The following is a 20071-nucleotide window of genomic DNA, read 5'->3' on the forward strand; positions in this document are numbered from 1 at the left end:
CTTTCTTGTCCTACTCGCTGTCTGCTCCCTCGAGGGAAAGGGTAGCATGTGTATTTTGGTGTGTGGCTTGAAGTGATGCTTACATTCCTACATATTTAACAATAGCCGTCTGCTCTTTTATGTAAAAGGAACTTGGGTTAAAGCACAGTAGAAACAAAACAATATTCACACTCAAGCAATCCACCACTTCATAAACAAATTCAAAACCATCCTGCCGTGTAGAGCTTCATAACTAATGTTAATATCTTTGTATGTCTGGCAACCTAAATATAAACATTTCTGCTTTATACAAAAAAATTACCACACATTTTTTTTAAAGCTGCAATTTCTCTGTTAAGCTTTCCTCTCTCTTTCTCTTAAGTAGCCACACATAAGTTGAAAAATGCACTTTTGTGCATTTCCTCTCCTGAACACCTTCATGGCGCAGCAGCCAGAGGTTTTCTGGGTTATAAAGTTGGTGCATTCCTGGCTATAATTGGCTGGCTAAAACACAGACACAAAGGCTACGTCACACTGCAGGCCATCATGCTCAATTCCGATTTTTTTATGTAATCCGATTTTTTTCCGTTGCTGTTCACATTTCCAAATATATGCAACTTGTATGTGATCTCCTGTGTAAACTGCAATCATACAGCTTAAGTGTCCCGCACACGCAGTAGAGGATGCCATGAAGTCACAGGCCAGCATGCTGTGTTTACGGAATTAAACATGGATGGTAGCGACGGAGTGCATCTAGCGATCTTTCCATACAATAAAAACACAATCTTTTCAAGATTGTTAAATATAAAGACTGCTCCCCGCATCATTGTCCTCAGTGTTTGTTGTTGTTTTTCTTTCTGCTTCTGTGTAACAAGACCCAGAATAGTGACCTTTGTCGGGTATTAATGGCGCTCAGGTCTGATGGATGCAACCTGGTTGTTCAGACGCAGGTCGCATTTGAAAAAATCAGATTTGTATCAGATTCAGGAGCACATAGCCAAGCGGTCTGAGTCGCATTGGAAAAAATCGGATCTGTTTTGTTCAGACTGAAATGAAAAGATCATATACAGGTCGCATATGAGCCAAAAAATTGGACTTGGGTCACTTCAGGCTGCAGTGTGAACGTAGCCTTAGACAAGGAAACATGTTTGTTTTCTTTCCTTTGTTTTCTCTGTTTAGAGTCTTCCCCTAAAATTCATCTTTATTGGGCTGAGTAGAAATCATGATATAAAGTCAAAAGCCTTAGTTTGAGATGAAATTACAAGTGTGAAAGGCTACACAGTATTTCTATTGCTAAAATGGGCCCCAATGCTGTTCTTGTATTTTTTTCAGTCAGTTACATTAATCTGATGTGATTTTCATCCCTTCTTTCATATTATGTGTAGCGAGCTTAGATAAATCAGCTGCACCTCATGTCTGCTCATCAACTTCTCTCTCAAACCTCTTCCTGAGAAGAAAGTGGGCGTTGATTTTGTGCTACTAATTATGCAGCTAGTAATGGAGTTAAAATGTTTTTGACATGGTATTTATTATTATTTTTTAACCCACTGAATAAATGTTCCTAAATCCAAAGCTTCTTAGAAATTGTCAAACTTGATGGATTGGCTTAAGTGGAGCAGGAGCTTACAAACATGTCTACTGAAGTTTTCTTTTAGCATGTAAATTAGCCATTCTCCAGGGTATAGTTGTCTTGCCTCATATCAAAAAATCACCAGTTGATATTTTATATGTTGCTCTTTGGAAACTGCAGGACAGAAATCAGCCACAGGCTTATTCCATATAATTTTATCAGCCTCCCGCTGAGCCTGATGAATCCCAAGCGGAGCTGTGAGAACGTTCAGGACAGCAGATGTTCGACTCTAGTTTCCAACAGCTGAGTCTGCACGCTGATTTTATTTTAAACACCACCATCTGGTTGGACTGGGTCGGTCCATCTTTTCCCTCTATTTTCTGCTCTCTTCCTCTCCTTCCTCTTTCTCTCTCTCGTCTTATCTGCCTATTTCTTCACTTTCCTCCTAGTTCACTCCTTCTTTTTTGGCTTTTGTTCCAGTTTCTCCTTCGTTCTTTGTTGCTTTCGCCCCACTCCTCCTCCTCCTGCTCCACCACGCTAACTCCCTACAATCCAGCTGCTCTAGCACAGACAGATACTCACAACACATGCTCAGCTGACGTGATCCACCAAGTGTGTGTGTGTGTGTGTGTGTAAGGGAGAAAGGGCGGGTTCGAGGGAAGGTGAGGAGCAACGCAGAGCCACTTTGAGCTGGACTTGCTTCACTCTTTAGCTTTCTCTTCGATTGTAGAGTCAGTTGAAGCATGTGTGAGCTCTATCTGAGCGAGTTCTTTTATTTTTATGCGGTTTTGTTTTTTCTAACTTTGCAGAAACAGATGACTATGCAGAGATAGTGGACGAAGAGGACACATACACCATGCCCTCCAGTAAGTGATTCGTTATTATCTTCTTTACTTGATGTCTGTCAGCTGTACAAATGCCAACCAACAAAAAAAACAGCTGTTTCAACAAAAAGATCAAAGGAAAAAAGCGGCGTTACAGTTGTACATCTGTCATCCTGCAGCCTAATAATCTGAGTGCGGTGTGAGTCGTTTCCATGAGGCACACTCAAAACAACATAAGCAGTTCCATTAAAACCACATTTGGTCAGAGCGCGTCTATCGGATTTGGGCCGGCTTTTTCATTTTCTATTAACAGCAGACATTAGTTGGAGGTTCCACATCGTTGAGTACAGATGTGGTCGACGGGAGACATGTGACAGATCCATTCGGTTGCTCATAAAGCCCTGAATATGCTCCTGTGTTTGGCTGTACTTCTGTTTGTAACCACTGCTGGAGCTCCAGGCTCAAATATCTTTTAAAGTGGATGCTTTGGCAAGGACAAGTACTTATATATTTAATTGCATGGCTAACTTTAAAAGTAGACTATGTTCTTCTTTCTTGCTATATTTATCTTCCTTTGTTTTATTTTTTTCTCTTTAGTTTCTTATTTTGGTTACTTCCTCTAAGCAGTATTTCTTCAGGATTTTAGGATATTTACCAAACCCTCTCCTCAGTTTATGTTTTCTTTATGTCATATACAAACTGTTGCTTGTTTAAAGAAGCTAACAATGATAACAATAATAAGTCTAATGCTTTTGTAGTTTGTATGTTTGTTAACCTAATGTCAGATATAAACAGTTTGTGTGTTTTTTCTGAGCTTTTTTTAACCTTTACTCAGCAGTCTGGCTCTTCCCCCCATCTCTTCATCTGTCTTTCTTCCTCTTTTTTTCCCCCCACCGCCAACACAGTGAGCTATGGAGTAGTTGAAGGTAAAACTACCCACCTCTCTTATAATATCCCACTGAAATGCTTTTGTAATGTTTTTCTTTTCCCAGGCAGCTACCTACTTCATTAAGTTACACCACTTTTCTGATTATTTTCCTTTTTTTTGCATCAATCAGTAAAGCTACTAGGATTTGGGATAACTTAAATAGTTTTTCGTATTTTTGGACATTTTTCCTGTCAGCATTTCTTATTTAACTGTTTCTGCCTGGAAGAAAACTATGAGAATGTTTTATACAGGTGCTGGTCATTTTGCTCCTTTGCCATTTAATTTTTTTTCAGATTTCCTATTGTACCTGCTTGGACAAACTGATTCTTTAAAATTTTTCTAACATTTTTAATAGTATAATCTGTTCATTTGACTATAATTAGGCCCATCAATAGTTTGTAGTTTAAAACGATTTTGGTTTGATGATCCAGGGTCTTAAGCTTTTGTATTTCATGCACATCAAGAGACCTTAATGATTTTAGAACATGACTTTAAACACTATACAATTAAATTTAAATTTTTTATTATTTTAATAAATATTTAGGGCAATATTTTGAGCCATGCAAAGGTTTAATATGCTTTTAGTTCATCCTTCATCTAGACTGTTTTCCCTCATACATTTTATGAGGACTATGAGGGTTTTTAACATTGAATCCTCATTCGATGTCAAACAAGATTTAAGTCTGTTTTGTTTTTGCCATGACTGAAAATTTTCACAGGCATGTCAAATGAGATCCAGATTTTACTTTTGTGTTGTGCCTTTAGATGATGATGAATGTTGAACTTAAACTCTGGGTTTTAACTTATTGGAACTTTAAAAACATGTCGACATTCATGAATTGCTACAAAGAATTTATATTATTCAATTCCTGTATTTTACAAGTTGATAGAGCCATAGATTATTACATAGAGCTGATTAATTGATGGGTTCAGATGCCAAAAACGTCTGAACCCAGTTTGGGTTTTTTTGTTGTAGAGGTAATTTTTACACAAATAGCAACACGTTTTTATAAAATGCAGGGGGGAAAATGGAAATTCAACTCTGGAAAATCTGGTAATTTTGTAATAAAAATCTTTAGGAATCATGCTAGCTATTATTTACAGCAGACTGACATCTCCTTGAACCAATAACAAACATAAACACCTTAAACACAAGAGCTAACTAAGCTAAAAGTTGTTTTTAGGCACAAACCAGATATGACACTTTCTGATGCTTTAGTTTAACCTGGAAGGGACGCGTGTAGCTCCCCTAGTGGCTCAAATTTAACCTGTGTAGAGTCAATGGTTAGTGTGGTTACCTCTCAGCCACAATCATCCCTTTAGTCTGAAGGAGTTTGTTTGGCCTTCCTGTTACCTGCTGAAGTCCTTATCACCCACAGCCTGCAGGCATGACTCAATATTGTGTGGAAAACATAATTGGCTTGCAAATGATGTTTTGCATCTTCTTCCTGTAGTTTCAATTGGAACACCTCACTGATGTAGTCAGTTTCCTCTGGTCATTTTTCAGGACCAGTTTTAATCAGCTCTTGGCAATTTCTGGAGGTTACTTGTTATTTCTCCTAGAGTTTCACTGATTGCAGTTTTTTTTTTTTTTATATCTAACTCTGTCGGTGGTTATAATGTAACACTTTCAATGTTCTGGACTTACTTTATTAAAAACAAAAGAAAAAAAACACTTGAGATAGTTCCCTCACATGTGAATGAAACGTTTAGCATTGACACTGGCTGATCTACGTACCTCTGTGGAGGTGGAGAAGATGTTAGTAGCCAGTTGCCCATTCCCGCAAATTGAGGAAATCTGAGCTAATCGATTGTTGCACCTCTGATTTATCTGAATGATGTCGATAGAAAAACACAAACTCACAATGTTTAAGGGGTTATTAAATGATTTCTAAATGGGTACAAAGTCAAACTTTTGGCTAACATGAGGATTTTAATTGGCGAAGGAGTGAAATGATTAAAAGCCTTTTTTTTTATTTGATTTGATTTCTTGTCTTGGGGTCTCTTGTGTGTTTGGAGGTGATCCAAACAAGTCCAACCTTTTGACTTGACAATGAGAGCAAGTTCACCCAAAAACAAAAAGAAAAATTTAAGCTCCTGCTGCAAAATCATCATTTGAAAACAAGAGTCCCTCTAAACTTCAGAGGTTAAAACACTGCAATGTTCTCTGTTGTTCGGTGGTTTGGTTCTTATTGCTCCATCCTTAGTTAAATGTTTTTATTTACGATCGTGGTTGTGTCAGTTCTCTGTGGCTTCTTTTCTTTCTTGAAGCAATACTTCTCTCTCATTGCAATATGGAGTAATTGTCATAAATCTACTCAGAAGGAATTAATTTTGTGCAATGTTTTAGCTTTTTTTTTTTTGGTTGTTATTTCTGTCTTCCCAATTAAAAAAGCAATACTTTCTGAGCCAGAATGTTATTAAAAATTTACATCCACAATCCCGATTGTCAGTTTTCCTGCTAACCCACTCTCTCCAGGAGCAGAACATACATTTATTCTTTACTGGAAAGTCAAAGAATGTGGTTTTAGTTGCAAAACTAATCAGTTCCCTCTGGATTCTTGTGGGTACGCTCCCTGATTTGTAAAAGAGAGTACGTGCAGGCAGAGACCAGACCAAATACAGCACATCTGTTCATAAGTGAGAGGCAAATTACACCTAAGATTGTCTTTAAAATGCTTTCATCTCTAACCTCTTCAGGTTATTATCTGCTCTATGCAAAGGATCTGTAATAATGATAAAGCTGGTTTTCAGAGTTTCGATCGTTTGTTACAGATTTACTCGGTCCACGATGCTTACAAATGTTAAGTTAAAAGTCAGGAGCCTTTCCAAGTTCTTTCCTTTTCAATTTTAACACTGGGTAGAGATTAGTTTACCTAAGAGCTCAGCATTTACAGCCAATTTTTATCCATCCCTTTCGTCTAAAACAATCACTGTAAACAAGAGTCTGTTGTATGAAAAGCAACAGGTGAAGGCGCTGTTCTCACCTCCTCTCGTCTTTCCTCCCTTCTCATCCTTCCCTCTCAGCACGGGACTATGAGATTCAGAGAGACAGGATAGAGCTTGGTCGCTGCATCGGAGAGGGTCAATTTGGCGATGTTCACCAAGGAGTCTACAACTGCCCGGTATGCTGTACTGAACACTCACTGAAGGAAATGGATTGTTTAAACACTGAAGTCTTTAAAAACATGCTGCTCTTTGTTTTTACTTGACGAACAATAGATTAGTCATCCAAGGCAGGAAGCTGGGGGTGTGTGAAATTTTTATATTGTTTGAACCTAATGGTTATTCTGCTTTATTCAATCCAAAACTTGCTTGGGTGTGTTTTTTTGGGCACCCAGCTTTGTTCCATTTGACCCGTCCCAACAGAACGATCTCTGTCAAGATGATTGGGATAATGGTTAGAATGATCAGAACAATCACAAACCACCAAGGTGCAAGTTTATCCTAAATTGGGACATCCTGGATCACCACTGTGAAGACCACAGAATACGAAAAACAAGAAATAAATATGAAAGACCCTAAGCTTTGGTTTTCCTCCAGGACAGAGATTCTTTTAATGTCCAAGTTAATGCTGTAACTTGTTGATTGTTGCACTAATTGTGTTGGTTTTCTGAAACTTGGTAATTCATAAAAATATGTAATTGTAGAAATAGTAATATTGGCAATGACTGCTTGCAATGCAATAGTTGATGACTAATAAAGTCCAAATGTGAGCTGACACTTTGCTTGGAATTATGTTTTCAGCTTGTTAGATAGAGCCAGCAGCAGTAGATAATCATGCTTTATATAGACGACAGTTCCCAGGATCCTGGACATCTGTCTGCCTTTATTTCTGTCTGAAAAAACCAAGATTATTCTCAATCTATTTGTAATTAAAGTAGAAATTTTTTTTTCATAATCCTGTGTAATTAAATGCCAAAAAAGTCAGCTTTGTTCATATGTAGAAATAAAAATAGAACAGCCTAACTTTCTTTTTTTTTTTTACCAACAGGTTTTTTTTGTTCTTATTTGTAATCTTTCTTATTTTATTTTCTTCTATTGTTACAGATATGAAATCTATCCCACAACCTCAACTTGTCAAATATTTGATTTCATCAGATGGGGAAACCTGCTTTTATGTGCCAATTATTTTTGATGCTAAGTTCTGCTCATTTATGTCCGTCTACCACTCTGTGTTCCTCAGGACAAACCGCCTCTGCCCGTTGCCATCAAAACCTGCAAGAACTGCACCACCGACAGCGTCAGAGAGAAGTTCCTTCAAGAAGCCTGTGAGACATCAATCTGTGTGTTTCTGCATGTTGTTTCAGTTGCATTCAGGAAGCGCTGACTTATCTTTGATTTCCAGTAACGATGCGTCAGTTCGACCACCCTCACATTGTCAAACTGATCGGTGTGATCACAGAGAACCCAGTGTGGATCATTATGGAGCTCTGCACACTTGGAGAGGTACACCTAAGGCTGTTGTTTTGTTGAAGAACCAAGACATAATATACATAGATGCACGTTTCACCATTTTTTATCTTTAAAATGAGGATAAATATTAACATCTCTGTGTTTGTATTTGCATGTAGCTACGGTCGTTCCTGCAGGTAAAGAAGTACAGCCTGGACTTGGCCACTCTCATTCTGTTCGCCTATCAGCTCAGTACAGCGCTGGCCTATCTAGAGAGCAAACGCTTTGTGCACAGGTAAAACCATCAACTTCTCGCTGACACACAAAACATCTAAAGGTCTAAACAATTTATGTCAAGGGTAAAAAAAAAAAAAATCTTGAAAGCTAAAATTCTTTTTTGCCTTTCACTTCTGAGCTCTGGAAAAAATAGGACCTTGATGCAATGTAGGTTGAACATTTTTCAGCAAGTTATAAAGTTAACTTTTAGGATTCATCACCTGAATATCAGACTTTTTCAAGTTAAAACTTGTGTCTTGGGGTTAAGCTTCGATTAAAACCTGTCACAAAATTCAGTGACATTGGTTTGTTTTTCTAATGTGGGCTCATTGTGCAAACTAGAAACATCCACATTATCCTAAAAGTGGGATTTTCTGTTCCACTAAAAGGGGTGATTTTAGCTATCATGGACTCGCCTGCAGGCATTCAGTGTTACTGTTAGTGTATTTCTTTACCTACTGTGCCGGAGACCAGGAAACAATGGTAAACTGCTAATGTTACTAAAGTCAAAGGGTCTGATTGAGTTATTTAACTTTTTTTTATCCCCCTAAAAATTGTTTTGGATGATTTAAAAGACAATTTCAGGAGGATTGTGTTTGTAAAAATGCCAGGTTTTTACTCCTTAAAGTTTTGTGAAATATATTATTAACTAGTTTATTAAGACAACTTTCTTGGGTTTTATTAAAGGGGTCTATGAAAAAGAGAGATCCCATATATTCATTTTAGAATAAAGGAATAAATGCCAAGCATTTGTCTTCTTCTTGTCCTTTTTGAGCCTTCAGGAGGCATAAACATTGTTGAGAGCTAACTGCTGCCAGCTTATATTACTAAACTGGAACTTAAAACAGGGCAGGATTTATTGAAGCAATTATAAACTAAAAAAAATCCTCCACTCTAGGAGCCGTAGAATAGCATTACTATCACTAGTATCTAGGGTGACCAAATTACCTGATTTGTGTGGGACAGTCCAACATTTTTCACTTCTATCTCACTGTCCCACAAACTGAATTTGACTGGGTAAAATTAGGGAAAAAGTAAAAAAAAAAAATATACACAGGTGGTTTTCCTAAATGCAAAGAAAGCAGAGCTGCAGACTTGTCACAGAGCTGCCCAAGTGCCCCGCTTCATGACCAAGCTGCACATGATGCTTTGAAGAGAACAGGCAAAGGATTTTAATACAGAGAATGATGGAAACTATGTTTAAAGAAAAGAAAATGAAGCTAAAACAAAACATGGAAAGGTTTATAACTGTGAGCAGGTGAAAGATAGTTGTCAGAGAGCTTTTTGTGAAGTTTATTAAATAAATTTTTTATAATGTGATACATTTGAAAAATGTGAAATATAGGGGGCACGATGCAAAGCAACACTATAAAAGTGAGAATGAAAAGGAAACGCACTACTAAACCGCAGCATCTGTCCTGCTTTTTTGTCCAACTAAATCCTAGTTGTCCCACTTTTTTCTGTTTTTCTTTTTTAACCTTGTCACCCTACAACTATTGTTATTAGTAAGGGTGTGTACTTACACACCCATATCTTGGCAGCGTAATATCTACTGATATTTATTAACTTTCTGACATTAATAATTTAAACACAATAAATTTAATGGGTAATTAGGTTTGATTTAAACCGTAAATTACTTTAGTTTCAAAGCTGAATCATAATGATTTGAAACTGGCAAAAGCTTGCATCACAGAATGTAACATGACTGGTTTACGGATTTAAAGCTAAGCACAGATATTCTGTTACAGAGATATAGCAGCGCGTAATGTGTTGGTCTCCTCTGTGGACTGCGTGATGCTCGGAGACTTTGGCCTATCTCGATACATGGAGGACAGCTCCTACTACAAAGGTAAGGGAACCACATGCAGTTTACTATGGTCAATAAACTCATTCATCGTTTTAATTGTACCTCTCCCACATTTTCAAACTATAAAGGCTTTATGTGGAAATCTACCTGCTTCAAAAGGCATAGTAGAGTAAAAAATCAGCAGCTGGAGACACTTCATTTACCTTTACTTTACCACCATCTACTGGTTACATCAGGAAACTGCAGTCACTCATTCAAAGAAATTTCAATCTGCCATTAATCAGCCTAATGAACAAGATTCATTGGTTTCTATAACTGATGATTTACTTAAAATATTCAATGATCCAATGTGTTTTTCTCAGCTTCTAAAGGTAAACTGCCTATTAAATGGATGGCCCCCGAATCTATTAACTTCAGGAGATTCACCTCTGCTAGTGACGTGTGGATGTTTGGTGAGTTCGATTTATGTTTCTGGGCTGTCTCTTTTTAAATCTGACTAATTATTGATTATGTGTGTAAACCTGTGTTAAGATTAGGTTACATACCTAATTAAAATTTTCAGGAACGTAAATGTAACTATTCTTTAAATCTGACCTGATGATGAGGCCTAAAGTTGATCTATTAAATGTGTGAAGAAATTTCTTGGTCTAACGCATCATCATATGCTTCCTCTCACTGTCTTTTCTCCCTTCAGGTGTGTGTATGTGGGAGATTTTGATGTACGGCATCAAGCCCTTCCAGGGGGTGAAGAACAACGATGTGATCGGCAGGATAGAGAACGGGGAGCGCCTGGCTATGCCTCCTCAGTGTCCGCCCACCCTCTACAGCCTGATGACCAAATGCTGGTCTTACGACCCCAGCAAGAGGCCGCGCTTCACTGAACTCAAAACACAGCTCAGGTAACAAGCGTTCCTCTATATATCTTAGTGAAGCCCGCACGCAAAAATGGAGGTTTTCAATAAAGCAGGATGAAATTAGAGCAAGGAAGTGTATATTCGAAGGGTTCTCTGCAGACACAGAACTGAAATGTCACCGCCTGTATAGTGCTAAACAACTGACCCTGCTTTTTTGTTTTTTAGTACGTGCAATAAGTGGGTGTATTTTATGTGGTTTGCTGCACAAATTTAAGATGAAACTCATTTGGTTCCCATTAAAATGAGCAGAGATGTTCTGCTTGCAGTGAGAGTGGCCATAAAGAAAGATGAGGTTCTAAGACATGTAAGTGGAGGATATATTGAAGAAAGCTATTTAAAAGATAACAATGATAAAACTTAATAATGTTTATAAAGCACTTTACAAAAGCAGCATATCTGTAAGAACTACAAACAAAAATTATGAAACTAATAAAGTTTAATCCAAATGAATTAAATGTCATAAAACATGATAAAGTCTGTGTGTCTTAAAACGGGTGCCGATATGCGTACTTTAACCCTTCAATGTTTACAGGCTTTTGATCTTTTTTGGAAACGTGCTACAACATGTTCGGTCATTTTTTTACCGTTTGGGTTTGAGTGTATAAAAGATAGTATGCCTGGAATAATTTGTCTCCACTCTTTGTTTTGTGTTGATATTATTTAACTATTATTAATATTTCTGACAGTCCAAATATGTTTACATGCACACTGAATCTCTCTCTATCCTCTGGCATTGTACCAGTGCCTCCTTTACTGCTACAGTGACCGCAGATATTTTTGCAGGTCAGTTTGCGCTTGACTTTCAGAAGAAAAAAAACACAATAACTGCAGCTTCTGTTTAGTTTTTTCACGCAGAAAATTGCTTCGTGGTAAATGTTTACATCTGATGAAGGAACACACTTTGCATCTCCTTTTAAAGATCTGCTTTGTGCATACAAACACATTTGTGCCTGTTTTAACACACGCTAACCTAAAGATCAGGCCCTCAGTCTTGAGGGAGAAAGGCTGCCTCTTTGTGGTTTGAAATGTCATTTATGGAATACTGCATTTACTCTTTAGGTTTCCTAATATTAGGATTTTGACAAAAGTCACCCAAAAATGATGCTTTAGCCTACATTTGACTTTTTTTATTATACTAAGAATTATATATATATTACATTTTTTATAGTTCTAAAAAACCTCTTTCATTCATGTTTCCAATGCAATACTAAATGCATATTTCATTCATTTATTAACATCTATCTTAACAGTGGTTTTAAAACAAAGGTATCAGCTTCTTTACATTATTTCCATTAATGACTGTAGATCACATCTTTTCTAAATAGATTGAAATTGTTAAATGATCCTTATAATAAATCAATAGCTCATTCCTTTTTCTAAATAAAGGGAGTGAGCTGTATAAAATCAGTCAAACCAGTTATCTTAATCTGTTCTTTTAGATAGCTGTCATATGCTCTCTGGCCCTTTGCAGGGTTCTGTTAGCAGGAATCCAGACTTCAATGTTCGTTTTAGGAGGAGTTAGATTTTAACCCTCTAGAAAACTGCATTGTTGCAAATCTGTGAAGTAATTGCAGGAAAGGCATTTGCAGTATAAGATGAGGATGATTTTTGTATTTCAGCTCTTGAAGTGAAGGGAAGATGTTTTTGAGGTCTTCAGTTTAATAATTAGTTCATATCAGATAAACAGGTTAAGCAATATTTGTGACATTATTGATGGACTTTGGCAGCACTATACTGGAGGAGGAGAAGATCCAACAAGAGGAGAGACTGAGGGGGGAGATGAGGAGGCAGGTCACTGTCTCCTGGGACTCTGGAGGTTCTGATGAAGCTCCACCTAAAGTAAGATCTCACAGACATAATAACCTTTTCTTTCTCTTTGATTGTCACTTTCTGTCTTTCTGAGGCATCCTATCATGAGGACAAACGTACTGATGTCTGATGTCTTTGTTTGTAGCCCAGTCGACCAGGTTACCCAAGTCCTCGCACCAGTGAGGGCTTCTTCTCCAGCCCGCAGCACAACCACTTCCAGGTAACTAAACCAGATCTGGGTAATAATGCAATGTAAAAAGTAAAACACTGGTGTTTGATACTTAGGAGAAAAACATTTTTTCACACTTTTTTGCTGTTGTTTGCTGTTTTTTGTGTTATAAAAAAGGAGATCTGTTCAAAAGCCTCATAAATATTGATATAAAGTTCGATCATGGCGTAAACTGGATCCTTATCCAGCCTTTTTTTTTGACACAGGTCCAGTTGTTTTCAACATATTATTGCTCTGAATGTAGAAGTAGTCCATTCCAGTTACTCACTATATTCTTGTAGATATTTCCTTACATATAAATATCAACACAATTCTTTCTCAGTTTCTTGTATTTCACATTTTTCAGAAAAAACACATTTACAACACAGGGAAATGTGTACTCAAAAAGAGTTGTGCAACACGGATTCATTTGAAAAGGTGAAATCTAAACTCCAAAAAAGCTTAGTTACTTTATTTGATAGTATTTTCTTTAGTCATAAGTAGTGAGTATGTGTAGTTTAGTTCTGTTAACCCTGGACCGACAGATCAGCATCTGTCACACAGAGTCTGTTGCTCTGTGTCAAAACAGGGCAGAAGAGACTGAAGAGAGAAATTAATGTTCCTAATCCTCTCCTCGTGAACTGAGCAGACATGAGGCATTTCCTGTTGTGCTGAAAGCCACTCACACATGGCCATGCAGACACAAATCAGAACCACCCTCTGCTCCTTTGTCAAAAAAACTACTCTCACTATCATGCTTATAAAGACTCTCATTATATTTGAATGATAAATCAGTAATGAAGCCACACAGGTCATTATGTATAAGACTAAAGGCTTCAGTTTGGTTGTCTGAGCACTTTCAAAAACATGTCTGATTCATAATTAGTTGCATAGAAATATGTAATCAGCTATGGTTCTGATAAAATTCAGTTTCTAACTTAGCAAAAAGTTATCTGTGACTTTATTTGTGAATTTCAACTTGTCCTGTGTTCACCCCCCCTTATCCAGCCAACAGCTCATGGTGGTGTTGGAGGAGTAGGGGGCAGCTATCCTCCCCCTGATTCCTGGAATCAGCTCAGACCTGAACATACGGCCCTATGGAACCCAAATATGGAGGTAAAAAAACAAACGTTTCCTCCACTAGTTGTGACAGAAGCCTTTATCAGATTCCTTAGTCTCACTTATAAATGCTACATCATTTAGTTTTGCTTTTAGGAGGAAGCACATATACACTTTTTAAGAATATGTTTGGCTCTTCCAAGATAGTTAAGTTTGAACTAAAACGAAAGTTACTACCGTAACTACGGTTCTATGAATCCCGGATGACCGCCAGAAGTGGTGCTTCAAGCACTGAATGATCATTCATGCGCATGCGCAGGTCGAGTATTAATGACAACAAAGTCAGCTGTGACCTGCCGGGGACCCACGTGACTCTATATAGTCACGTGGCACCCGGCAATCAATCCCTCAATCTTCTCGTGAAAGCAGAGATTCCGAGGGACCAAGCACTCTGGCGGTCATCCGGGATTCATAGAACCGTAGTTACGGTAGTAACTTTCGTTCTATTTCATCCCTACTGACCGCCAGAGGCGGTGCTTCAAGCACTGGATGACTCATATCAACAAGGTCACGAGGAATCAGCAACATTCAAGGAACAACGACTACACCACCCACCTAATGTGATGTAGAGGCATGCTGCTCGAGGATTCCCTGAAGCGGATGGGGCGCAGCCACATTCACCCTGTAGAACCGAGTAAAGGTACTAGGTGATTTCCAGGAGGCCGCACGGCATATAACATCCAATGGCACCCCAGTCATAGCAGCAAACGATGTCGACATGCCCCTTGTAGAGTGGCATTTCACTCCCGCCGGCAGTGGCCGGTCCTGCAAGGCATAAGCCTTGGAGATCAAATCCACAACCCAGTGTGCAAGTCGCTGCTTAGAAAGTGCCTGACCCTTCCGTGAGCCAGCGTAGCAAACAAAAAGGCTATTTGTCTTTCGGAAGGATGCCCTGGCATTGATGTATGTCTCAAGGGCACGAACAGGACACAGTGGTTCAGAGGGACTTCCGTAGTCAAACCGGGCAAGATGGAGAGGCTGGGTGCTGCCTGCTGGCAGTGATACCTTAGGAATAAACGCTACGTCAGCCCACAGTGTAACGCCTGAGCCATCAGGATTCCACCGGCAGCAGGGTTCGGCTATCGAGAGAGCCTGTAACTCCCCTACACGTTTTGCGGAAACCATAGCTAAAAGGAACGCAGTCTTCAGTGAGAGCCATTTGAGGTCCGCCGACGCCAGGGGCTCAAATGGGAGGGACCGAAGAGCCTCAAGCACAAGAGAAAGGTCCCACGCCGGTGCCACAGGGCGGTTGGGTGGGTGCAAACGCCGAGCACCTCTTAAAAACAGTACAACATCCTTGTCTCGGCCCACAGAACAACCATTCAGCCCAACATGCCAACAGGAAATGGCAGCCACATACACCTTTAAGGTAGATGGGGACCGTCCTTGATCCAGCAATGCCTGCAGGAAGGTCAGTATGTCAGAAACTGAGCACTGCACCGGGTCCTGCCCTCTATCACGGCACCAGGTCGCAAAGACCGTCCACTTGTTAGCATAGACAGCTCGCGTGGACGGCGCCCATGCATTAGCCATTGTATGCCCTATGGACCCAGTGTATCTTGAGAAGGTGGACCCCGGCCTTGCAGGGGCCAAATCCAGAGCTGGAGCCGGTCCGGTTCGGGGTGCAAGATCTGACCCCCCATCTGGGAAAGAAGGTCTCTCCTGGAGGGGAGACGCATTGGCGAGCCGGAGCTGAGCTCGCACAGTAGAGGAAACCAAGTCCTCGCTGGCCAGTAGGGGGCCACCAGCAGGACCCTGTGCCCCTCCTGACGTACCCTGAGGAGAGTCTGAAAAAGTAGGCTGAATGGCGGAAAGGCATAAAGGAGGGTCCGGGGCCAGTCGTGTGCCAGAGCATCGTGGCCCAGAGGGCTGCTGTTGTCCAACGAGAACCAAAGGGGACAATGAAATGCGTCCCTTGAGGCAAAGAGGTCCACGTCCGCCCTGCCAAAGACCTTCCAGATGCACTCCACCACCTCTTGGTGAAGCTTCCACTCCCCTGGAAGCGGCTTCTGACGGGATAGAAAATCTGCTGGCACGTTCTCCGGCCCTGGGATGTAGGCTGCTCTGAGGCTGGCTATGCGTGGAGCTGCCCAGGTCAGAAGCCGTCGAGTCAAGCACAACAGTTTCCTTGACCTCGTTCCCCCCTGGTGGTTGATGTGAAAGACCACTGTGGTGTTGTCTGACCTCACCAGCACGTGCTTCCCCCGCAAGCCCGGAAGAAAGCTCTGAAGAGCCAGAAGTACAGCCTGTAACTCCAGGACATTGATGTGTTCCCTGCCCTGCCGCTGGGACCATGTCCCCTGTGCCATTTGACCCCGCCAGGTTGCACCCCAGCCCGTGGAGGATGCATCTGTAAACACGACTTCCCGACGACACGGGAGGGAACCGAGCGGGACCCCTGTGGTCATAAACAACCTCACCCTCCATTGGGACAGAGACTGAAGACACTGAGGCCCCACCCGAAGTCTTCGGAGACGATGAGTGTTCCGTGTGGGATCCAGATTCAAGCTGTTCAACCACATCTGGAGGGGCCGCAATGACAGCAGCCCTAAGGGCACTACGGCGGACGCAGCTGTAAGCATGCCCAAGAGTCGAAGATACCGCACAAGAGGCAGCGCCATGCCGCGCCTGAATTCCGGGAGCACGCTCAATATACCGTCCACCCGCTGGGGTGACGGGCAAGCAGTCATTGAGATGGAATCCATGGCAATGCCCAGGAAGACAGTCTCCTGTGAGGGAGTCAGACTGCTTTTCTCCATGTTCACCTGCAAGCCCAAGCATCCCACATGATGGAGCACTAACCGAGTATCTCGAACCGCCTGGTCCCACGTCGCAGCACAAATGAGCCAGTCGTCCAGATATGGGAGGATCCTCAATCCCTGTGCCTGCAGAGGAGAGAGAGCCGCTGCAACACATCGGGTGAACACCCTGGGGGACAGTGAAAGTCCGAACGGGAGGACCCTGAACTGGAAATGTCTCCCTTGAAAAGCAAAACGAAGAAACCGCCAATGGGGCGGAGCGATCGGAACGTGAAAATAAGCATCCCTGAGATCTATGGAAGTGAACCAATCGCCCGGGGAAATCGCCTGCAACACTTCCCTGGTGGTCAGCATATGAAAGGGCATGGCCTTCAAGTACACATTCAGGCCCCTGAGGTCCAAGACTGGACGCAGGCCCCCGGTCTTCTTCGGAACCAGAAAATACGTGGAATAAAAGCCCCCTGGATCCAGCAGGGGGTCCACAGGCACTATAGCACCCTTGGCCAGCAAGGTGCAGATTTCTTGGTTCAGTGCCTGTGCCTTCACTGGGTCGTGGATCACAGTCATCCTGACCCGGCCAGGGATAGGTGGCCGGCGGCGGAATTGAAGACGGTACCCCCGGGACAGGGTGGACAACACCCACAAGTCCGGGGTGTGGGCAGCCCAGAAGCTGAGCCGTTCCGGGGAAAAATAACCGACCGCCGGCCCTAAGGCATCATCTGCGGGTCCCCCGGCCCTTCCAAGGCCCGGAAGGGCGCCGGCCAGACTGCGCGGCCCGAAAGGGATGAAAGGACCTTGTTCCAGCCTGGTCTCGAGCTCTGTTCCTCCGATCTAGAGCAGGTCTCTGGACCGATCTCTGACCTGGTAACAGACCCTGGGGCTCAGTGGGAGAAGGAGAAGGCACTAAGGACCTCCGTGAAGGACCCGCAGCTGCCCAGGTGCTTACTGGCTGGCGATCACGTCTGTGAAGCCCTGCCAGCTGTTGCCTCGTTCTAGAGGCCTGAGCCGTACGGTCCAAGGCGTCCAGTGCCGCAGAACCAAAAAGCTCCCCCGGGACCACAGGCAGGGCCCGGAGGGTCCTCCTACAAGGCTCAGTTAGTGGTGACTGCGCCAACCAGACCTGGCGGCGAGCATGAACCAGTGTGGAGAGTGTGCGTCCAAGTTCCCTCGTCATAAGAGCAAAGGCCTGCAGAGATGCATCAACCAGGCCTTGCGTGGCATGATCCAGCGGAACAGATTCCAAGGAGGAAGACAGGGCCAGCATAAGATGGGAGAGAGAGTTCCCAATCCGGCCCATGCGGGCCCCAGAGTCATAGGCCTTGCAGAGAAGGTCGTCGGTAATACGGCACTGAGGACGCGGACAACGGGCATTGGGCCGCAAGGCCTCATCAGGCGGGATTATAAGAGAGGCAATGCCCGGTTCCACCGCTGGCATCTGCCCCAAGCCAACCTTGGGTGCCTCCTGCATAGCTGCCAGGACCCTGCCATCCGTCGTCAGACGTGAAAACGCCTTGGTGTCTGACCAGCAAGCATGTAGTTCCCGCACATACTCCGCCGAGGGAGGAACCACAAAGGCAGTCTCTGACCTACTGCGCCTAAAGAAGGCGCTTGAGGCCGCAGGCTGGGCCTGAGGAACACTAATTTGTAAACGGGCAAGAGCCGTTCGAATAGCGGATGTCACAGACTCCCCCGTATCCTCCTGAGAGGCAATGGAGTCCGACCCAGAGGCCCCGGAGCCCAGCTCCGGAAGGTCCTCACAGAAATGGGTGCCAGAGGCTGCCACGGAAACAGCATCGTCGTCATTGACTGACGTTTCATCCTGCTCGGTAGGGAGAGCCGTGCCACGATCACCAGCAGTCTGAAAGGACTGGAGGAGGGCTTTCATTTGGGCCAGCTCAGCAGTGAGATGATCCACTTTCGTGGACAACCTCCCTGCATCGGTCCGTCTAGCACGCTTTGTCGGTACCGAAGGTGCAGCCCCAGTAGAACGTTTGCACACCGCTTTCTCCATCGGCAAACGAGCACGCGGCGAAGCGCCCGCCCAGTCGGTAGGCTGCTCCAGTGTAGCCAACCGATCCAGTCTGACCGACCGGGGCATGACGCGACAGTTGGGGCAAGCGTCATCTGACAGCGCCTCCCGGAGATGTTCCACACCGAGGCAGGAGGGACACAAGTCATGCCCGTCATCGGGCTGAAGTGGAGCCAGACAGGTCGAGCAACATAAACTATCCAGCATCATACTGCTGAAAGGCGTGATCAGCCCGCTGCCAAGGACAAGTCAACACGAGCAGGAAACGCTACTGGCGACTCGATTATTGACTAAGGATGAACTCAGCACGAGCAGAGACGCCACTGGTGAGTTTAGGCAAACAAACCAAAGAAGAACCCAACGCGAGCGGAAACGCTACTGGTGGGCTCAGGCAAATAAACTGAAAACAACTCAGCGCGAGCAGAAACGCCACTGGTGAGTGTAGATAAACAAACTATAGAAGAACCCAACGCGAGCAGAAACGCTACTGGTGGGCTTAAACAAACTGAAAACAACTCAGCGCGAGCAGAAACGCCACTGGTGAGTGTAGATAAACAAACTATAGAAGAACCCAACGCGAGCAGAAACGCTACTGGTGGGCTTAGGCAAACAAACTGAAAACAACTCAGCGCGAGCAGAAACGCTACCGTGAGTCAAAAGAGCCACAAAATTAACGTGGCAAATCAAAGCGAACAGTAAACCACTGCTGAGAAAAGAACGAAAACTTACCAGTCACCGCAGATCTGGTAAGGTGAAAGCAGCTTGTGCAGCCCCTGGAGGGCGAGACTTACCCGCAGCTCCGACCAAACCCGGTCACGGGGCTACCAGCAACAAGCAGCCAGGAAACTAGTGGTATACACAGAAGCAAGCAGCTTCACACGACCACACTCCTGTACTCAACACACCTGCGCGCGAGAAGAACAAAAGGGATTGATTGCCGGGTGCCACGTGACTATATAGAGTCACGTGGGTCCCCGGCAGGTCACAGCTGACTTTGTTGTCATTAATACTCGACCTGCGCATGCGCATGAATGATCATTCAGTGCTTGAAGCACCGCCTCTGGCGGTCAGTAGGGATGAAATAGAACATGTTTTAGTTTAACTGGAAACCAGAAGAAGGGAAATTTGTCTGATCAGAACTTTTCATCCATGATTTGTGGACACAGTAGATGCTGTCCCTTGTTAGTTTTGAATGTGTTTCAGCCGCCATCTTTCTACAGCAGCCCGCTCCGAGTCATCAGCTAAATTGTATCTGGATTTTGTCTTCTAAAGGAGAGAGTGTGTGTTAGCCAGGCTATGATGGAGGAGACGCTGATGAAGCAGCAGCAGCAGATGGAGGAAGACCGACGGTGGCTGGAGCAGGAGGAGAGCCTCATGGTAATTAAACAGACACAAAGCAAATTTGATTTTTGATATAAAAAGTGGCTAATATAAGCTATTATTTTCACTTTATC

The 20071-nt window shown here is 42.9% G+C and overlaps 1 protein-coding gene across 18 annotated transcripts in view; it reads left to right on the forward strand.

Moving 5' to 3' along the window:
- The window catches only part of ptk2aa (protein tyrosine kinase 2aa), a 95975-nt gene that overhangs the window by 65600 nt on the left and 10304 nt on the right, over nucleotides 1-20071 (forward strand). For 10 of the 18 annotated variants that reach the window (XM_038279404.1, XM_038279405.1, XM_038279397.1 and 7 more), the window contains 13 exons: nucleotides 2359-2415; nucleotides 3279-3299; nucleotides 6329-6426; nucleotides 7488-7572; nucleotides 7650-7750; nucleotides 7876-7991; nucleotides 9721-9821; nucleotides 10142-10231; nucleotides 10474-10678; nucleotides 12421-12532; nucleotides 12648-12722; nucleotides 13719-13826; nucleotides 19890-19994. In XM_038279404.1, coding sequence (XP_038135332.1) covers nucleotides 2359-2415; nucleotides 3279-3299; nucleotides 6329-6426; nucleotides 7488-7572; nucleotides 7650-7750; nucleotides 7876-7991; nucleotides 9721-9821; nucleotides 10142-10231; nucleotides 10474-10678; nucleotides 12421-12532; nucleotides 12648-12722; nucleotides 13719-13826; nucleotides 19890-19994 — 1274 coding nt within the window. The remainder of the gene's footprint in view (nucleotides 1-2358; nucleotides 2416-3278; nucleotides 3300-6328; nucleotides 6427-7487; nucleotides 7573-7649; nucleotides 7751-7875; nucleotides 7992-9720; nucleotides 9822-10141; nucleotides 10232-10473; nucleotides 10679-12420; nucleotides 12533-12647; nucleotides 12723-13718; nucleotides 13827-19889; nucleotides 19995-20071) is intronic. The other 8 variants (XM_038279395.1, XM_038279408.1, XM_038279396.1 and 5 more) reach the window with 1 other exon arrangement.

The sequence above is a fragment of the Cyprinodon tularosa genome, unplaced genomic scaffold (assembly GCF_016077235.1).
Source record: "Cyprinodon tularosa strain WSP-4 unplaced genomic scaffold, ASM1607723v1 ctg15, whole genome shotgun sequence".
NCBI classification, from domain to species: domain Eukaryota; kingdom Metazoa; phylum Chordata; class Actinopteri; order Cyprinodontiformes; family Cyprinodontidae; genus Cyprinodon; species Cyprinodon tularosa.